The sequence below is a fragment of the Stigmatopora nigra genome, unplaced genomic scaffold (genome assembly GCF_051989575.1).
Source record: "Stigmatopora nigra isolate UIUO_SnigA unplaced genomic scaffold, RoL_Snig_1.1 HiC_scaffold_27, whole genome shotgun sequence".
Taxonomy (NCBI): domain Eukaryota; kingdom Metazoa; phylum Chordata; class Actinopteri; order Syngnathiformes; family Syngnathidae; genus Stigmatopora; species Stigmatopora nigra.
The window spans coordinates 2,045,322-2,061,961 of record NW_027551606.1 but is presented as its reverse complement, the minus strand read 5'-3'; the positions used below and the strand labels follow the sequence as shown (position 1 = coordinate 2,061,961).

The 16,640-nt window shown below is 42.0% G+C and overlaps 2 protein-coding genes across 2 annotated transcripts; both read left to right on the top strand.

Annotated features, from left to right (window-relative positions):
* On the top strand, positions 1–4,146 carry LOC144192837 (nucleotide-binding oligomerization domain-containing protein 2-like). The gene is given in 4 exon segments (XM_077711681.1): positions 1–790; positions 889–1,012; positions 1,554–2,343; positions 2,345–4,146. Coding segments are annotated over 4 exon segments (2,283 nt in total). The 5' UTR covers positions 1–364; the 3' UTR covers positions 3,288–4,146.
* A 1,528-nt stretch (positions 4,147–5,674) lies between these two features.
* On the top strand, positions 5,675–10,897 carry fadd (Fas (tnfrsf6)-associated via death domain). The gene is made up of 2 exons (XM_077711724.1): positions 5,675–6,164; positions 10,187–10,897. The coding sequence occupies exons 1-2, from the start codon at positions 5,861–5,863 to the stop codon at positions 10,462–10,464; spliced, it is 582 nt and encodes a 193-aa protein (XP_077567850.1). The 5' UTR covers positions 5,675–5,860; the 3' UTR covers positions 10,465–10,897.
* Positions 10,898–16,640: the final 5,743 nt, after the last annotated feature.

Sequence of the window (16,640 nt, the reverse complement as noted above, 5' to 3'; positions counted from 1 at the left end):
GAAACCAGAACGATCCGACGGCGTCCACAGAAAATCATAATGCTTAAATACCAAAAATAATCTAATCACGTAATTAGTGACAGCTGATAATTATCGTGACGTCATGCCAGGAAAGGCAATCCAGCCACTCCTGACAATACTTCCCAAATGCAGAGGACCGTTAGCACGAAAGAGGAAGTCAATCTCTTGACTACAACGTTTTTGTATGTCATTCAACTGTTACAATTGGTTGCAGAACCAGGAAGAAGACAAAAATAGGGTTGAGGAATAAAAGATTTTGTCGGGTCAATCTCAGACCTACTGCCATGGCGCCGTCTCCATTCCTCAACATCTGGCAAATACTTTGTATTCATGAGAGCTGAACATGGTCCAAGATCTGGTCCTGAAGCAACGCTGTGAGCTCCTCAGAGATTTGTGTGCCGGCGGGTCTTCCGAGACCTTGGAGAAGGTCGCCGATGTCCTCCTGGCTGGCAGGGAGCTTTCTTGGGAGGATTACACCAACGTCAAAGTGCAGGGTAGGTCGCTTTACACCAATGCCAGGTATCTGCTGGATCTAGTCTACTCCAAGGGAGAAGCCACATGCCAGGCGTTTGTCGAGGGTCTACGGCAAATACGGACACCTGAAGAACCTGGGCCTGTCACTGGGAAGCTTTTGGCGCAAAGGCCTGGCTTGGTAGCAGAACTGCAAGGCTGCTTGGATGGTGTAGTGGAAGCTCTGCTGGAATCAGGGCGCTTTACCCAAGAGGACTGTAGAGATGTACTATTCCACCTGAACACCCCTTCGCAGCAGGTACGGTCTGGTCTCATTTCTTCAGATGAATATTTGTCCTTGGGACTTGTGGTCAGCTAAATCGAAGATGGTATGATCCGAATTTTTGTTCAATGCAGGCCAGGCGATTGCTGGATCTGGTGAGCTCGAAAGGCGATTCGGCAGCTAACGTGGTTCTTGGCTATATTGAGCAAAGGCAAGAGTCTGGAGGCAATCTGACAACAGAGACCACCAAGCCCAAAGGTGTTATGTTGTTTTATATTCGTTTTTGCTTCTGAAATGGAAACTATGTGATTTTATAGGTGTTCACAGTAGAACAGGATTCAAAAGGGAGTCAGCAGAAAACATGTTCAGATGTACAGATTTTAAAGATCCATTTTTCGCTATCAGGTATGTCCCAGTTCTGCTTTGATCCAAGTTTTTAGCCAAATGACGATCTAATACAACCCAATTTGTAGACCAGTAAAAATAATCCAACCAGTAAATGACAAATCATATTATTTTGTATTAAAGTGGTCTTTTCAAGTACCTTACTACCCATGGCCTGTTTAAGAATCTTATATCATCCTTAGTTTACTAATAGAAATCGTCCATGACCCAATAGTGCTGATAACACCTGAATACTGAGTCGGATCTGATTTTCTGTCCAAATCTCATACTGTCCCATCCTCTAAATATAGCTATATATGGGCGATACCAATACTGAACATCTACGCTACCTTTCCAAAATCTGCTCATCAATTCCTTCACCACATTAATCGTTGTTCTACTGTCCTAATTGCAGAACTCCTCAAATACCAGATGAAGTCGCGTAGTTCCATCTCAGCCCAGTCAAACTTCATGAACACTAACGGAGGAACCGGCCACATGTCGTTGGACGACATCTACACCGAAGGCCAACTGGAGCTAGCACACAACTCCCAAGATCATGGACACCTAGACCTGGAGTATATCGCAGGTGCGGCAGGCACCATAAACGAGGACTCAGATACAGTTCTAGTATCCGGGGACGCGGGCAGTGGTAAGAGCACCTTACTCCAGAGGCTTCATCTTCTCTGGGCCCGAGGGACAGCCCTCCGACAGTTCGTGCTCTTGTTCCCTTTCAGCTGCCGTAAACTGAACTCGGAACTGGATCAGCTGTCTGTCCAAGAGTTGCTCTTTGGCCACTGCTGTTGGCCAGACTGTGATCGGGACGAGATCTTTCAATTCATCCTGGATCACCCCAACTTAGTGGCGATCACGTTTGATGGCCTCGACGAGCTCAAGCAGAGTTTCTCGGACGAACGCCGGCTTTGCTCGCCATCGCAACCTGCTCCGGCACACATATTACTTTTCAACCTCCTCCAGGGATCGCTTCTCAAGGGAGTACTCAAAGTTGTGACCAGTCGTCCAGAAGCCGTGGGTCCGGTATTGAGGAAACACCTTCGTAAAGAACTCTCCCTTAAAGGCTTCTCCCCTGAAAGCATTGATCGTTTCATCAAGAAGCAACATCGCGACTCATTGGTAGCCTCCAAAGTCTTAGCATCCATTCAGGCCAACACTGCGTTATTAGGACTCTGCCATAGTCCGGTCCTCTGCTGTCTCGCAATGCCACAAAGAACTGCTCGGTGGCGGTGACGGTGCACCCCAGACTATAACTGATGTGTACCTCATGATTTTGCAGCACTTCTTGCAGCACCAAAGTCCCCCGAAATCTCCCCGAGGCCCCAATTGGCTTCGGGATCACCTGCCTGGCATCTTACATTTGGGCAGTCTTGCTTTTCAGGGGGTGGAGTCTTCCTCTTACATCTTCGCTAGTACCGACCTGGAAACCTGCTGCGTTACAGATCAGGACATTTGCGCTGGTTTTCTTACCCGGACTAAAGGCATCTCGTCCCATCACGGCCTTCGATACGAATTCCTTCACGTAAAGATGCAATGTTTCTTCGCCGCGCTTTACGTCGTCTTATCCGACAATGCTAACCGCTCAACTGTCGCTGGTCTCTTTGAATTTAAATACCCGGACTTCACCTGCTTTGGCCTCTGCTTGTCCGTCGACCACCAACGAGGTCTAACCGAAGCCCCCAATTTACAAATTACCGCCACTTTTGTCTCTGGCCTTCTTTCCCAGAAACACCGGCACCTGTGGCTCAACTGTACCCCAACCCCGTTAGTCGAAAGGAAAGCGCAACAGGTGGTTCGCTGCCTCCACAAAGGCATGCAAAAGCACTTCAAGTCCATCCCCAAGCCAGTTCAGGGTGAAAAAAAGAGCATGCACGCCATGCCTGGCTTTGTCTGGCTTGTCAAGTGCATTTACAAGATGCGGGAGAACCAGATAGCTGAAGAAGCGTTAAGCAAGCTGGAGGTGGACCATTTGAAGCTAATCTACTGCAACATTGGACCGGTGGAGTGTGCAGCTTTGGCTTTTGTGCTCCAGCACTTGAGAAGGCCTGCGGGAATCCAGCTGGACAACAACTGCATGGGCGACGTAGGAGTGGAGCAGCTACTTCCTTGTTTGCATATTTGCAAGTCTCTCTAGTGAGCATCTAAATGTGTCATTGCCCCGTGATGTGTTTTTTTTTAATGTAAATAATATGACGTCCACGCCTTCAACAGCCTTAGAAATAATAACATCACCGATGAAGGGATACGCAAACTAATCGCAAAGGGAATCCAGTGTGACAACTTCCAGAAGATTGCATAAGTTTTGTTAAAATGTACTACAGTAAAGCCTTTTTAAACGGACCACCCACCAAAATTTGACCACGTTAGGTGAATTTGTCATGAATTGCCTTTGGCTGAGGATTTTAATGTTAAATAATCATACAAATAATAAAAACTAGGACAAAATGAACAAAATTGAAACTAAAACTAAACAGGGCGGGCATGTAAACATTACTTACAGACAAAGCAAAAGTATACTCCCACAAAGATACAAAAAAATACACGGTTTAAATACACAGACAGGTTTTCATGACACACGCATACAAAATTGCATAGAAGTCACGTAGACAGGACAAACAAGGAAAACACCCATCCACCAACCCTGATAATGTGACCGAATTCTCGTAATGATGTCGTTTTGGGGGGGATAGACACGCCTGCTTCATTTTGTTTAGATTAGCAAAACCATCATAATGTTTAATGCTCCACCTAAATTTTAATTAAAATACAAAACCAATAGGACAAACTTTTGGGTGGTCTCAGTTTTAAGGGCCCATTGAATGATGATGATTATGATGATGATGTCAAGTACTTTTGTATCAGATGTAGGTAATAACTATGTTCCTTTTTAGACTTTTCAACAACAAGCTAACGGATGCTTGTACGGAATGTATTTGTCAGCTGCTGAAGACCAAGCAGAATTTCCTCAGTTTGAGGTTGGTGCATCGTGTATGTCCTGGGAACGAGCAACGAGCTACATTCAACGAGCTACATTTCATGTAGCCAACCTCCCGCGATTCGACTGTTCATTGCCAACATCGTAAACAACCACAGATCGTTTTCAACCTGCACTAACTACTCTCAGAAATAGTTTTGTTGTTTATTTATTTATTTATTTATTTATTATATTTTATATATATATATATATATATATATATATATATATATATATATATATATATATATATATATATATATATATATATATATATATATATATATATATATATATATATATATATATATATATATATATATATATATATATATGTGTATGTGTATGTGTATGTGTATGTGTATGTGTATGTGTATGTGTATGTGTATGTGTATGTGTATGTGTATGTGTATGTGTATGTGTATGTGTATGTGTATGTGTATGTGTATGTGTATGTGTATGTGTATGTGTATGTGTATGTGTATGTGTATGTGTATGTGTATGTGTATGTGTATGTGTATGTGTATGTGTATGTGTATGTGTATGTGTATGTGTATGTGTATGTGTATGTGTATGTGTATGTGTATGTGTATGTGTATGTGTATGTGTATGTGTATGTGTATGTGTATGTGTATGTGTATGTGTATGTGTATGTGTATGTGTATGTGTATGTGTATGTGTATGTGTATGTGTATGTGTATGTGTATGTGTATGTGTATGTGTATGTGTATGTGTATGTGTATGTGTATGTGTATGTGTATGTGTATGTGTATGTGTATGTGTATGTGTATGTGTATGTGTATGTGTATGTGTATGTGTATGTGTATGTGTATGTGTATGTGTATGTGTATGTGTATGTGTATGTGTATGTGTATGTGTATGTGTATGTGTATGTGTATGTGTATGTGTATGTGTATGTGTATGTGTATGTGTATGTGTATGTGTATGTGTATGTGTATGTGTATGTGTATGTGTATGTGTATGTGTATGTGTATGTGTATGTGTATGTGTATGTGTATATATATATATATATATATATATATATATATATATATATATATATATATATATATATATATATATATATATATATATATATATATATATATATATATATATATATATATATATATATATATATATATATATATATATATATATATATATATATATATATATATATATATATATATATATATATATATATATATATATATATATATATATATATATATATATATATATATATATATATATATATATATATATATATATATATATATATATATATATATATATATATATATATATATATATATATATATATATATATATATATATATATATATATATATATATATATATATAAATAAATAAATAAATAAATAAATAAAAAAACAACAAAACTATTTCTGAGAGTAGTTAGTGCAGGTTGAAAACGATCTGTGGTTGTTTACGATGTTGGCAATGAACAGTCGAATCGCGGGAGGTTGGCTACATGAAATGTAGCTCGTTGAACAAAAATGTACGACACTGCTGTTAGAACACTTCACGACGGCTTGTTCCTTGGGCGGAGCGGTTTACTTCGACAAGCGAGTTCTACTCGTCTGAACATCGCCCCTTCACTTTTCAGTCTAATATGGCGCACCCATGTGATCTGGTGACGTCTGTGCAAAGGGTCGACTCCCTGACTCAGACGGAAGCGAATCGTTGATCGCTTGTCTGTCCAAGATATGGGCCCTTCACATTTTAGGGCACTTCTACTGGACATTTCGAGAGAGCTTACCACGGAACAGCTAGACAATCTCAAGTATCTATGTATGGACAAAATTGGACGAAGAATGTTGGAAATGATCGACAGCGGATTCAAACTTTTCCAGTGTTTGACCGAAAGAGGTGAACTCGGACAAGACAAAAGAGAGATTCTGTCGGAACTTCTCAAAAATATTAAACGAATAGATTTGTCGGAAAAGTTAATGAGCTTCCAGTCTCAACCACTCGAATGTGCTGGCAACCACCCTTGTGACGCAAAGAGAGGTAGTTTTCTTTGATTAACTTAATAAATGTACTTCTTTTAAACATTTTACGGCTACTTTATTACATTTATTGTTTTTCATTCATTTTCATAAAGACCTGGCGTCACATACATGAACAGACATCAAGTTACAAAAACTCATTTCAGTTTATCGAATTTATATACCACGCCCCCACACATTTAAGGCAACTTAATTTCCCCAACCTATTATTTATATACTGAGGATGATTAACCAAAAATTTCGATATTTATTAGGTCATAATGATGTAACTTTTAAAGATTAAATCAGCCTAAATTTACACCCGAACTCAAAATATATTTACAGTAATTCCTCGACATAGGAGTGCCCCTATATACGAGCAATTTGAGATACGAGTCACATTTTGATATACGGGGCATATAGAGCCAACCTTGGAGAAGAAAGGTATACAATGTAAAACAAAATTCGAGTTAATTTTGATGTAAGGTTGGATTAAATTTATTTTTGAGGGCGGGCATCGCAATCCAAGTTCATTTAAATTGGTTTATGTTTATGGTTATTGGTATAGGCCGTGCAAAAAAAGCCCCACCCCCATTTCTTTCCCTTCCACAAAATCGGTCGAATTTTAGTACTATTAAACACATTTTAGTACTATTAAACCACTAGTTATTTTTTACTTTGTTAATACATGGCAATTAGAAGAAATAATGTTTTTCCAATCCAATATCCTATTTTTGGTGTTTTTTCAGAGGGTCGAATCAAACTAATTAGTTTTTAGTTCATTTCTATGGGAAACGTTCATTTGAGCTACGAGTAAATCGACATGTGCTCAGTCCCGGAACACATTAGGCTCTTATCTCCATTGTACCTCTACTTAAAAATGCCCCAGGTACGATATCTCCAGGTTACAAAACTTGTTGATATGCAAATGACCATCCCAACCATCAAGTTACGAAATACTCAAAAACATAAATGCATTCATTGTATCCATTTTTTTTTACTTTGAAATTGTCCCTGTAACATTGCAGCCTACTTTAGTTCCACTTGGAGCCTCACACTACAACACCAACCCTTTTTTGACAGCCGTTTGTCATCGGGCAGGTCTTTTTTTTAATTCTTGGCACGAATGTATTAACTTCTCCAGGTACACCTGTTTCCTCCCACATCCCAAAATAACCATGCTACGCTGGTTGAACACTCTAAATTGCCCCTTGGTATGAGGGTGTTGTTGATCTTCTTGAAGCTGGGTTTCCCATACCTCCTGCCCATAGTTGGCTGGGATAGGCCCCAGCAACTCTGTGACCCTTGTACGGATAAGTGGTTTGGGAAATGAATGAATGATGAATGAAAAATAAAAGTTTTCTAAGATTCCCAAATTTAGACTCTTAAAAACAATATCCCGAAATTATTCTAATTCACACCTGCTGGTAATTTCTCTGTGCTTCCTATTACCGGGTGAAGAGGAGCAAATCTCTCACTGGATCCAAGTGAGCAGTTCGCCCCTACTTCCTTGCTTTGATCAAACTTATTGGACACTTCGCAATCCCTGCTTAAAATGTGCATCAAGCACGAACGATTTATTTAATGCCAAGGAGCAAGATTTCCCCGCAGGAAACATGTTGCAAAAATACTCCCAAAGTAGTATTATGCTCCACTTGTGAATGTAACCTTTGTTTATGGAGCATAGGAGTTCAAGACATTGTGTTGTATGTTATTGCAGCCCTGAAAATTTAGGTTTTCTCTTAGTTTGTCTCACCTGCTTTTTAAGATAAAAATAACTTAAGTGTTCCAAAATAGAGCTATTAAAATCATCAGATTAACATTTTTAAATTGTTAATATCATAAACACTAAAAAGTCTGTCAGTTGTTTTCCAATACCAAATATAGTGTTTTGTGAAAGTATTCAGCCCCCTTGAACTTTTCAACCTTTTGCCACTTTTTAAGCTTAAAACATAAAGATATAAAAAATATTTTAAAAAATGTATCAAAAGTTAACATGTGGGACACAATTGTGAAGTGGAACAAAATGTATTGGCTATTTTAAACTTTTTTACCAAATACAAACCAGGAAATTGGGGCATTAAATAGTATTCGGCCCCCTTCTGCATTAAGACTTTGTTGCGCCACCTTTCGCTGCAATTACAGCTGTAAGTCGCTTGGAGAATGTCTATCTGTTTTGCACAGAGTGACTGGAATTCTTTCGCATTGCTTCTTGCAAAACAGCTCAAGCTCAGTGAGGTTGGATGCATAGCGTTTGTAAGCAGCTGTCTTCAGTTCTGCGATTCTCGAATCGATTCAGGTCTGGACTTTGACTCAGCCATTCTAATACCTGTATTTGTTTATTTATGAACCATTCGATTGTAGCTTTGGCTTTATGTTTTGTATCATTGTCCTGTAGAAAGATAAATCTCCATCCCTGCCTTAGTTCTTAAGGAAACTCCAACAGGTTTTCTTCCAGAATGGTCCCTGTATTTGGCTTCATTCATCTTCCCATCAATTTTAAACATATTCCCTGTTCCTGTTGAAGAAAAGCAGGTCCAGACCACGAGGCGGCCACAGCCATGGCCATATTTGCCAGTGGGAATAGTCTGTTCGGATAGATGAGCTGTGTTACTTCTTTGCCAAACATATCATTTTGCATTGTTGCCAAAAGGTGCGATTTTGGTTTCATCTGACCAAAGCACCTTCTTCCACATGTTTGGTGTGTCTCCCAGATGTTTTGTGGCAAATTTCAAAGGAGTCTTTTTTATGGATAACTTTGAGAAATGGCTTTATTTTCTAGAAAGGCCAGAGTTCTGTACTGTACGACTGATTGTTGTTCTATGGACAGATTCTCCCACCTTAGCTGTAGATCTCTGCAGTTCAGCCAGAGTGATCATGGGCCTCTTGGCTATATCTCTGATCAATGTTTTCCCTGTTCGAGGTGAAAGTTTAAAGTGACAGCTATGTCTTGGTAGCTATGCAGTGGTCTTATACTCCTTTTATTTCAAAATGATTGGTTGCACAGTGCTTCTCTAGATGTTTAAAGCTTGGGAAATCTTATTGTATCCAAACCCTGTACACTTCTCCACAACAGTAACTCAGACCTGCCTGGAGTGTTCCTTGGTGTTCATGATGCTTTCTGCACTTTAAACAGAATCCTGAGACTATCACAGAACAAGTGCATTTACACGGACACATTAATACACATTAATACACACTATGATCAAACTATGATTTTTTTTTTTTGGTCGTTCAAATTGGCAACTTTTGCAAGAAGCGAGGCACATTAAAACACTACCTTGGAAGGCTCAAGCTGTCTCGGTTGCTGTGAAGTGCAATTCTCCCTGCTTCCACATCTAGTAATTATGCGCAACACCACGTTTCTATTCGCCAAGTGATTTGTGCTCTACATTAAAATTGATTCTAGATGAAAGACTTTAAAAATAACAATAATACCGACATTCGCCTTTCTGTTTCAGTTTTCGTGTCTGCAAAATCCCAAGGATCAACAATATTTTAGCTTCCCAAGCAACGATGTTGGGATTTTGTTTTCTCTTTTTGAAAATTGATTTCAATCACAACATGGCAAATGCTTTACTCCCTAAAATCCCCCAGTTCAATAAAAATCAGTCTAAATTGCAACCACCAATGAGATGTCTCCCCTAGAGTACACCACTTTATGCATTTGGTCATGTGATTGAAAATCGGGCAGATTACTTAGATTACGTTTTTTTTTTTTAAATGAAGTGGAAAAAAATCTCGGTTTAATATTTTTTTCAATCATTTATTTTTATTCTCGACCTGTGCTAACTGTTCTAGTTGTCTAAACTTGAAGGGTGCTGTAGGTAGATTTTTTTCATCTTCCTCAGAAATGTTGAATAGTATTTAGATCAGGGCTCATAGAAGTCCATTTCAGACAAGTATAATGATTTTCTGTTTCCATTCTTGGATATTTTTGTGTTTTGCACCAGGATTCTGTTGCAACACTTTGGCGTGCAACTGAGACAAAACTTTTAATATATTGAATAATTTTTCCTCTTTTGTCTTTCTATTCCCTTTCAGCCAAACTGGACATTGCTACAGACATTATTGCGGAAAATGTGGGCCGTAACTGGCGTAAATTAGGACGAGAGCTGGGTATCAGGCCAGTTAAACTCGAGTCTATCTCAATGAGCCATCCAAACAATTTGGAAGAGACAGCCAGAGAGCTGCTGAAGGAATGGCGTGAGCATCATGGATCTGAAGTCCGCCCCGAAGAGTTAATTTATGCCCTCAGGGCATGCCACCAAAATCTCACAGCTGATAAAGTGGAAGATGCTTGGATTATACTGCAAAAGTGAGCTGGTGGCGTTATAATATACAACGCAAGTGTATAATGCAGTGGATATATCTTCATTTATAAAATGTTTTCACATATATCTCTCATTTCTGTGCATATAATAGTCTAAGATTGTTAAACACATCAGTGTATATACAATATGTGTAGGGTTAAGTTTTTTCAATTTTGGTTTGATCTGTCTGTCACGATAGAATTTTTTTTACATAGTAAAATCATCTAAACACGAACACATTTTCTGACTTTTTTAGTTTTTTTTTTAAATGTTTACATAATTAATCTTAGTATTCTGGTCTAATAGACTAGTACACGGTTTCAAAGCCAGATTTAAAAATGGATTTACTGGAGGTGTTAAAGTGAACCAATGGCATGCCTGAAATATGACTGCATTAGACATAAGTCCCTGCAGCACCAATAAATCTATAAGGACTTGTTCAGACTGGCATCCAATATATATATATCTATCTATCTATCTATATATATATATATATATATATATATATATATATATATATATATATATATAGATCGAGAGAGAGATCGAGATACATCGAGATACATCGAGAGAGAGATCGAGAGAGAGATCGAGATACATCGAGATACATCGAGAGAGAGATCGAGAGAGAGATCAAGATACATCGAGATACATCGAGAGAGAGATCGAGAGAGAGATCGAGATACATCGAGATACATCGAGATACATCGAGAGAGAGATCGAGATACATCGAGATACATCGAGATACATCGAGATACATCGAGAGAGAGATCGAGATACATCGAGATACATCGAGAGAGAGATCGAGATACATCGAGATACATCGAGAGAGAGATCGAGAGAGAGATCGAGATACATCGAGATACATCGAGAGAGAGATCGAGAGAGAGATCGAGATACATCGAGATACATCGAGAGAGAGATCGAGAGAGAGATCGAGATACATCGAGATACATCGAGAGAGAGATCGAGAGAGAGATCGAGATACATCGAGATACATCGAGAGAGAGATCGAGAGAGAGATCGAGAGAGAGATCGAGATACATCGAGATACATCGAGAGAGAGATCGAGATACATCGAGAGAGAGATCGAGATACATCGAGATACATCGAGAGAGAGATCGAGAGAGAGATCGAGATACATCGAGATACATCGAGATACATCGAGAGAGAGATCGAGATACATCGAGATACATCGAGATACATCGAGATACATCGAGATACATCGAGAGAGAGATCGAGATACATCGAGATACATCGAGATACATCGAGATACATCGAGAGAGAGATCGAGATACATCGAGATACATCGAGATACATCGAGAGAGAGATCGAGAGAGAGATCGAGATACATCGAGATACATCGAGATACATCGAGAGAGAGATCGAGATACATCGAGATACATCGAGATACATCGAGATACATCGAGAGAGAGATCGAGATACATCGAGATACATCGAGATACATCGAGATACATCGAGAGAGAGATCGAGATACATCGAGATACATCGAGATACATCGAGATACATCGAGGTACATCGAGGTACATCGAGGTACATCGAGGTACATCGAGGTACATCGAGGTACATCGAGGTACATCGAGGTACATCGAGGTACATCGAGGTACATCGAGGTACATCGAGGTACATCGAGGTACATCGAGGTACATCGAGGTACATCGAGGTACATCGAGGTACATCGAGGTACACCGAGGTACACCGAGGTACACCGAGGTACACCGAGGTACACCGAGGTACACCGAGGTACACCGAGGTACACCGAGGTACACCGAGGTACACCGAGGTACACCGAGGTACACCGAGGTACACCGAGGTACACCGAGGTACACCGAGGTACACCGAGGTACACCGAGGTACACCGAGGTGCACCGAGGTGCACCGAGGTGCACCGAGGTGCACCGAGGTGCACCGAGGTACACCGAGGTGCACCGAGGTGCACCGAGGTGCACCGAGGTGCACCGAGGTGCACCGAGGTGCACCGAGGTGCACCGAGGTGCACCGAGGTGCACCGAGGTGCACCGAGGTGCACCGAGGTGCACCGAGGTGCACCGAGGTGCACCGAGGTGCACCGAGGTGCACCGAGGTGCACCGAGGTGCACCGAGGTGCACCGAGGTACACCGAGGTGCACCGAGGTACACCGAGGTACACCGAGGTACACCGAGGTACACCGAGGTACACCGAGGTACACCGAGGTACACCGAGGTACACCGAGGTACACCGAGGTACACCGAGGTACACCGAGGTACACCGAGGTACACCGAGGTACACCGAGGTACACCGAGGTACACCGAGGTACACCGAGGTACACCGAGGTACACCGAGGTACACCGAGGTACACCGAGGTACACCGAGGTACACCGAGGTACACCGAGGTACACCGAGGTACACCGAGGTACACCGAGGTACACCGAGGTACACCGAGGTACACCGAGGTACACCGAGGTACACCGAGGTACACCGAGGTACACCGAGGTACACCGAGGTACACCGAGGTACACCGAGGTACACCGAGGTACACCGAGGTACACCGAGGTACACCGAGGTACACCGAGGTACACCGAGGTACACCGAGGTACACCGAGGTACACCGAGGTACACCGAGGTACACCGAGGTACACCGAGGTACACCGAGGTACACCGAGGTACACCGAGGTACACCGAGGTACACCGAGGTACACCGAGGTACACCGAGGTACACCGAGGTACACCGAGGTACACCGAGGTACACCGAGGTACACCGAGGTACACCGAGGTACACCGAGGTACACCGAGGTACACCGAGGTACACCGAGGTACATATAGATATAGATATATATATATATAGATATAGTCACGCGCGTCCGTGCATGTGCGTGAATGTATGTACATATGTGGGGTGAAGTGTGGTCAAATGAGTCAATGTTTTATTTATGTAGGAATTATTTTTAAAAATGTTTTAAAAAAAATGAAATTCACAGCATAAACTACCATTCTGACCATAACTTGCAGTCCTCAAGCTTTAATAAAAAAAACATTTTGGACAGTACTTGAAATGTTCTATTATGTTTGTAAGATGGCAATATTTGGTTTCTCTGAGTGGTTTAGGTGAGTTATTGATTTCCTGAAGTGATGCATGGTAAAATTATACGGTTTAATGTATTTCTTTTCAGAAACATGAGCACAATGTGCTTTTTATTTTTATTGTCCTATTTTTACAATGCTAAAAGCCTGAAACATAAAATAGTCTCTTTTTTTCTACGAGCAAATTCTCTTACAGAGATTTATGAAACTTGCTAAACAATAATTGTGAGAGAAGGAAAGAAAGTTGCTAATTGTTTGGAATCATATAGTAAATTTGAGAAAGAAAGAAAAAAATAGATACATTATTTGTTTAAAGAGTAAGAATGGCATTGGGAACGGATGTAGAAAGTTTGTTTTTATGAGTGGAACTCGTTGCTGTCAGCACTGAGCAAATTAGGTAACATAAAATTTTTTGAAAAATAAAAAGTAAAAAAAAATGTGTCTTCATCAAATTGCCAAAAGACAACAGTTTGCATGTTGCTTCAATTGGGCTCCTGTTTTGAAAAAAAGTGTTTTCAAACTACGGTCAGTGGGCCCTCCGCGGCCCCTTCTTGCAATATGGGGCCCTCCACTTAGGTATAAGCGAGCGGGGGCGAGAGAGTGTGTGATATATAAGATAAATGGAAGCAACCCGTGGTTCTGCTTCATTCGTTCGTACCTCCACTTAGGTATAAGCGAGCGGGGGCGAGAGAGTGTGTGATATATAAGATAAATGGAAGCAACCCGTGGTTCTGCTTCATTCGTTCCAATCCTTTGAAAAAACACCAAAAACAGGAGATTGGATTGGGAAAAAATGTTTTATTTTCAGAAGCGGCCCGTTTGTCCCTCCTGGGTTGCCGTGAAGGGAGAGCATCTGCAATCATTCTGTGATTACCTCCTGTGTTTGTATTTAAACACCAATTAGTTTTAGTATCATTGTCGGATCATTTCCTGTAAACTCTGTAAACTGCATATTCATGGATGTCACTGTGTTGGTTCAATAACCATGCAGCCACGCTACCTTTCTCCTCGATACCACTCGTTCTCCGGTTTGGTTTTCCGTTTCACAAGTCCTTGTTGTTTTGTAAGATCCCTTCTAAGTTATTATAGTTTCTCCTTTGAAGATAATTCCCTCGCCTTGTCCTGCTTACCTGCCACTGGGTCCAAATTCATTCATGATCGCGCCACGACGACGTGGCACAATCTTAACATTTAGTTCTTCCAATTCGCCATCTATTATCAAAGTAACACAACTAATGGTTTAATATTATTAATTTGTGTTTATTAGAACTAAAATTAGACGAATATTGCGGAGGGTAGAGAGAGGGACATGGGGGGGGGGGGGGGGGGTTAGAGAGTGGGACATGGGGGGCAGCATTATTTTTCCCGTTAGTCAGTGGGAATGGCGTATATACTAGTTCTAGTTGGCAAGTGGTCGTGCGTTATCCTATTGTACGGACATTTTTGTACATAATTTTGGGGATATTTTGAAGGAAATACAAAGCCAAGGTGGAGGTGGGGCAAATAGAGCCAACCCGGACGGCAGAAGAAAGGAAGCAAAATTTCAAACAAAATTTGAATTAAGTTTAGTGTTCATTTTTATAGGAAACTTTCATTTGAGTTACGAGAATATCGACATTCGAGCTCAGTCCCGGAACGCATTAAGCTTGTATCTCGAGGTACGGTCGGTCGTCGTCGGTCGCCGTCGGTCGGTCGTCGTCGGACGTCGTCGTCGGTCGGTCGTCGTCGGACGTCGTCGTCGTCGGTCGTCGTCGTCAGTCGTCGTCGGTTGTCGGCGGCAGTCGTCGTCGGTCGTCGTCGGTCGCCGTCGGCGGCCGTCGGTCGTCGTCGGTCGTCGTCGGTTGTCGTCGTCGTCGGTCGGCGGTCCGTCGTCATCGGCGGTCGTCGTCGTCGGTCGGTCGTCGGTTATCGGTCGGTCGGTTGTCGTCGTCGGTCGGTCGTCGTCGGTCGGTTGCCGTCATCGTTATTGTTATTATTTTTAGGTGATTAAAGTATTTTGGGCAACTTTCTTAAATGTTTAAATTTTGACGATGTTCAAACTATATGGTCTCGTTTCTTTAAATGTTGAGAGTTTATTTTGAGGGTTTAAAAAGCGCTGCGAGCACACGGAAATCAATTGCCACGCCACTCGTTCGGGTGGGATGTTTTGAATTGATTTACCATGATGCTTGAAGTACGCGATAGGTTATTTTCAGAGTTTGCTCATTTGACCACAAAAATATGAATGTTCGCTGGCTTGGCCACAGTGTCTAAATCTACTATGTGAAGCGCTCAACTGGGATTAGGTGATGATGTTTTTGAATTCTTTTTCCCTGTTGAAATGCGCACCCGTCATTTCATCCTGCTTTTCCATAAAACTCAAAGGAAAAGAGCAATCAAAATTGGCAATCAAAATTTAAGTGCGGCTGATTTGACTTCGGAGAAAGAAACAACCGCTCACTTGACCACTGTCTGGAGTGGCATGTTTGGTCCTACACGTGGTGGCCGGCGGGGAGGCTCAGATAGGAGTTTCAAACACAATATGTCTTGTCTTTGTGGGGAGGCACAGCAGCGAGGTCTTTCACCGTGTCAGCTGGCCATCTACAATGGGCCACCACTTGGCAGCCAGTGTGCTGTGTGGTCCTCCCGGAGGAGCCGGCGAGTGCCGCGCCACAGTAAGAAGCGGAAGGAGGGCTTGTATGCTCGAGTCCCTGACCAAGCTCCATGCTCGACCTCGCCCGTCCAAGTTCCACTCTTGGCCTCGCCCGTCCAAGTTCCTCGCTCGAACTCACCTGTCCAAGCTCCTTGCTCCTCCTCGCCTTTCCAAGCTACTTGCTCGACCTCGCCCATCCAAGCTCCTCGCTCGACCTTGCCAGTCCAAGCATCCCATATTTCCGTGCCGAAGCCACGCAAAATACTCTCCTTGCCAGCTGAGCCACCAGTCGCATCCGTGCCGAAGTCACAAACCAGACTTCCGGTGCCGACTGGCCCGCCTAATTACTGCCTGCCAAGTTCCTGCCCTCCAAGGGGGTCGGCGGCGGTAAAAGCGACTCTCAGCCGCCCCTGCACGAGGGGGTCGGGGTCAGCAAAGGCGACTCCTGCGCCCCCGGAGAAGGAGGTCGGC

What these genes read in the sequence shown, in the direction of transcription:
- fadd (XM_077711724.1), top strand. Translation starts at nt 5,861, where the DNA reads ATGGGCCCTTCACATTTTAGGGCACTTCTACTGGACATTTCGAGAGAG. An exon ending in CCCTTGTGACGCAAAGAGAG is followed by an intron (nt 6,165 to 10,186) that starts GTAGTTTTCTTT and finishes ATTCCCTTTCAG; the next exon opens with CCAAACTGGACATTGCTACA.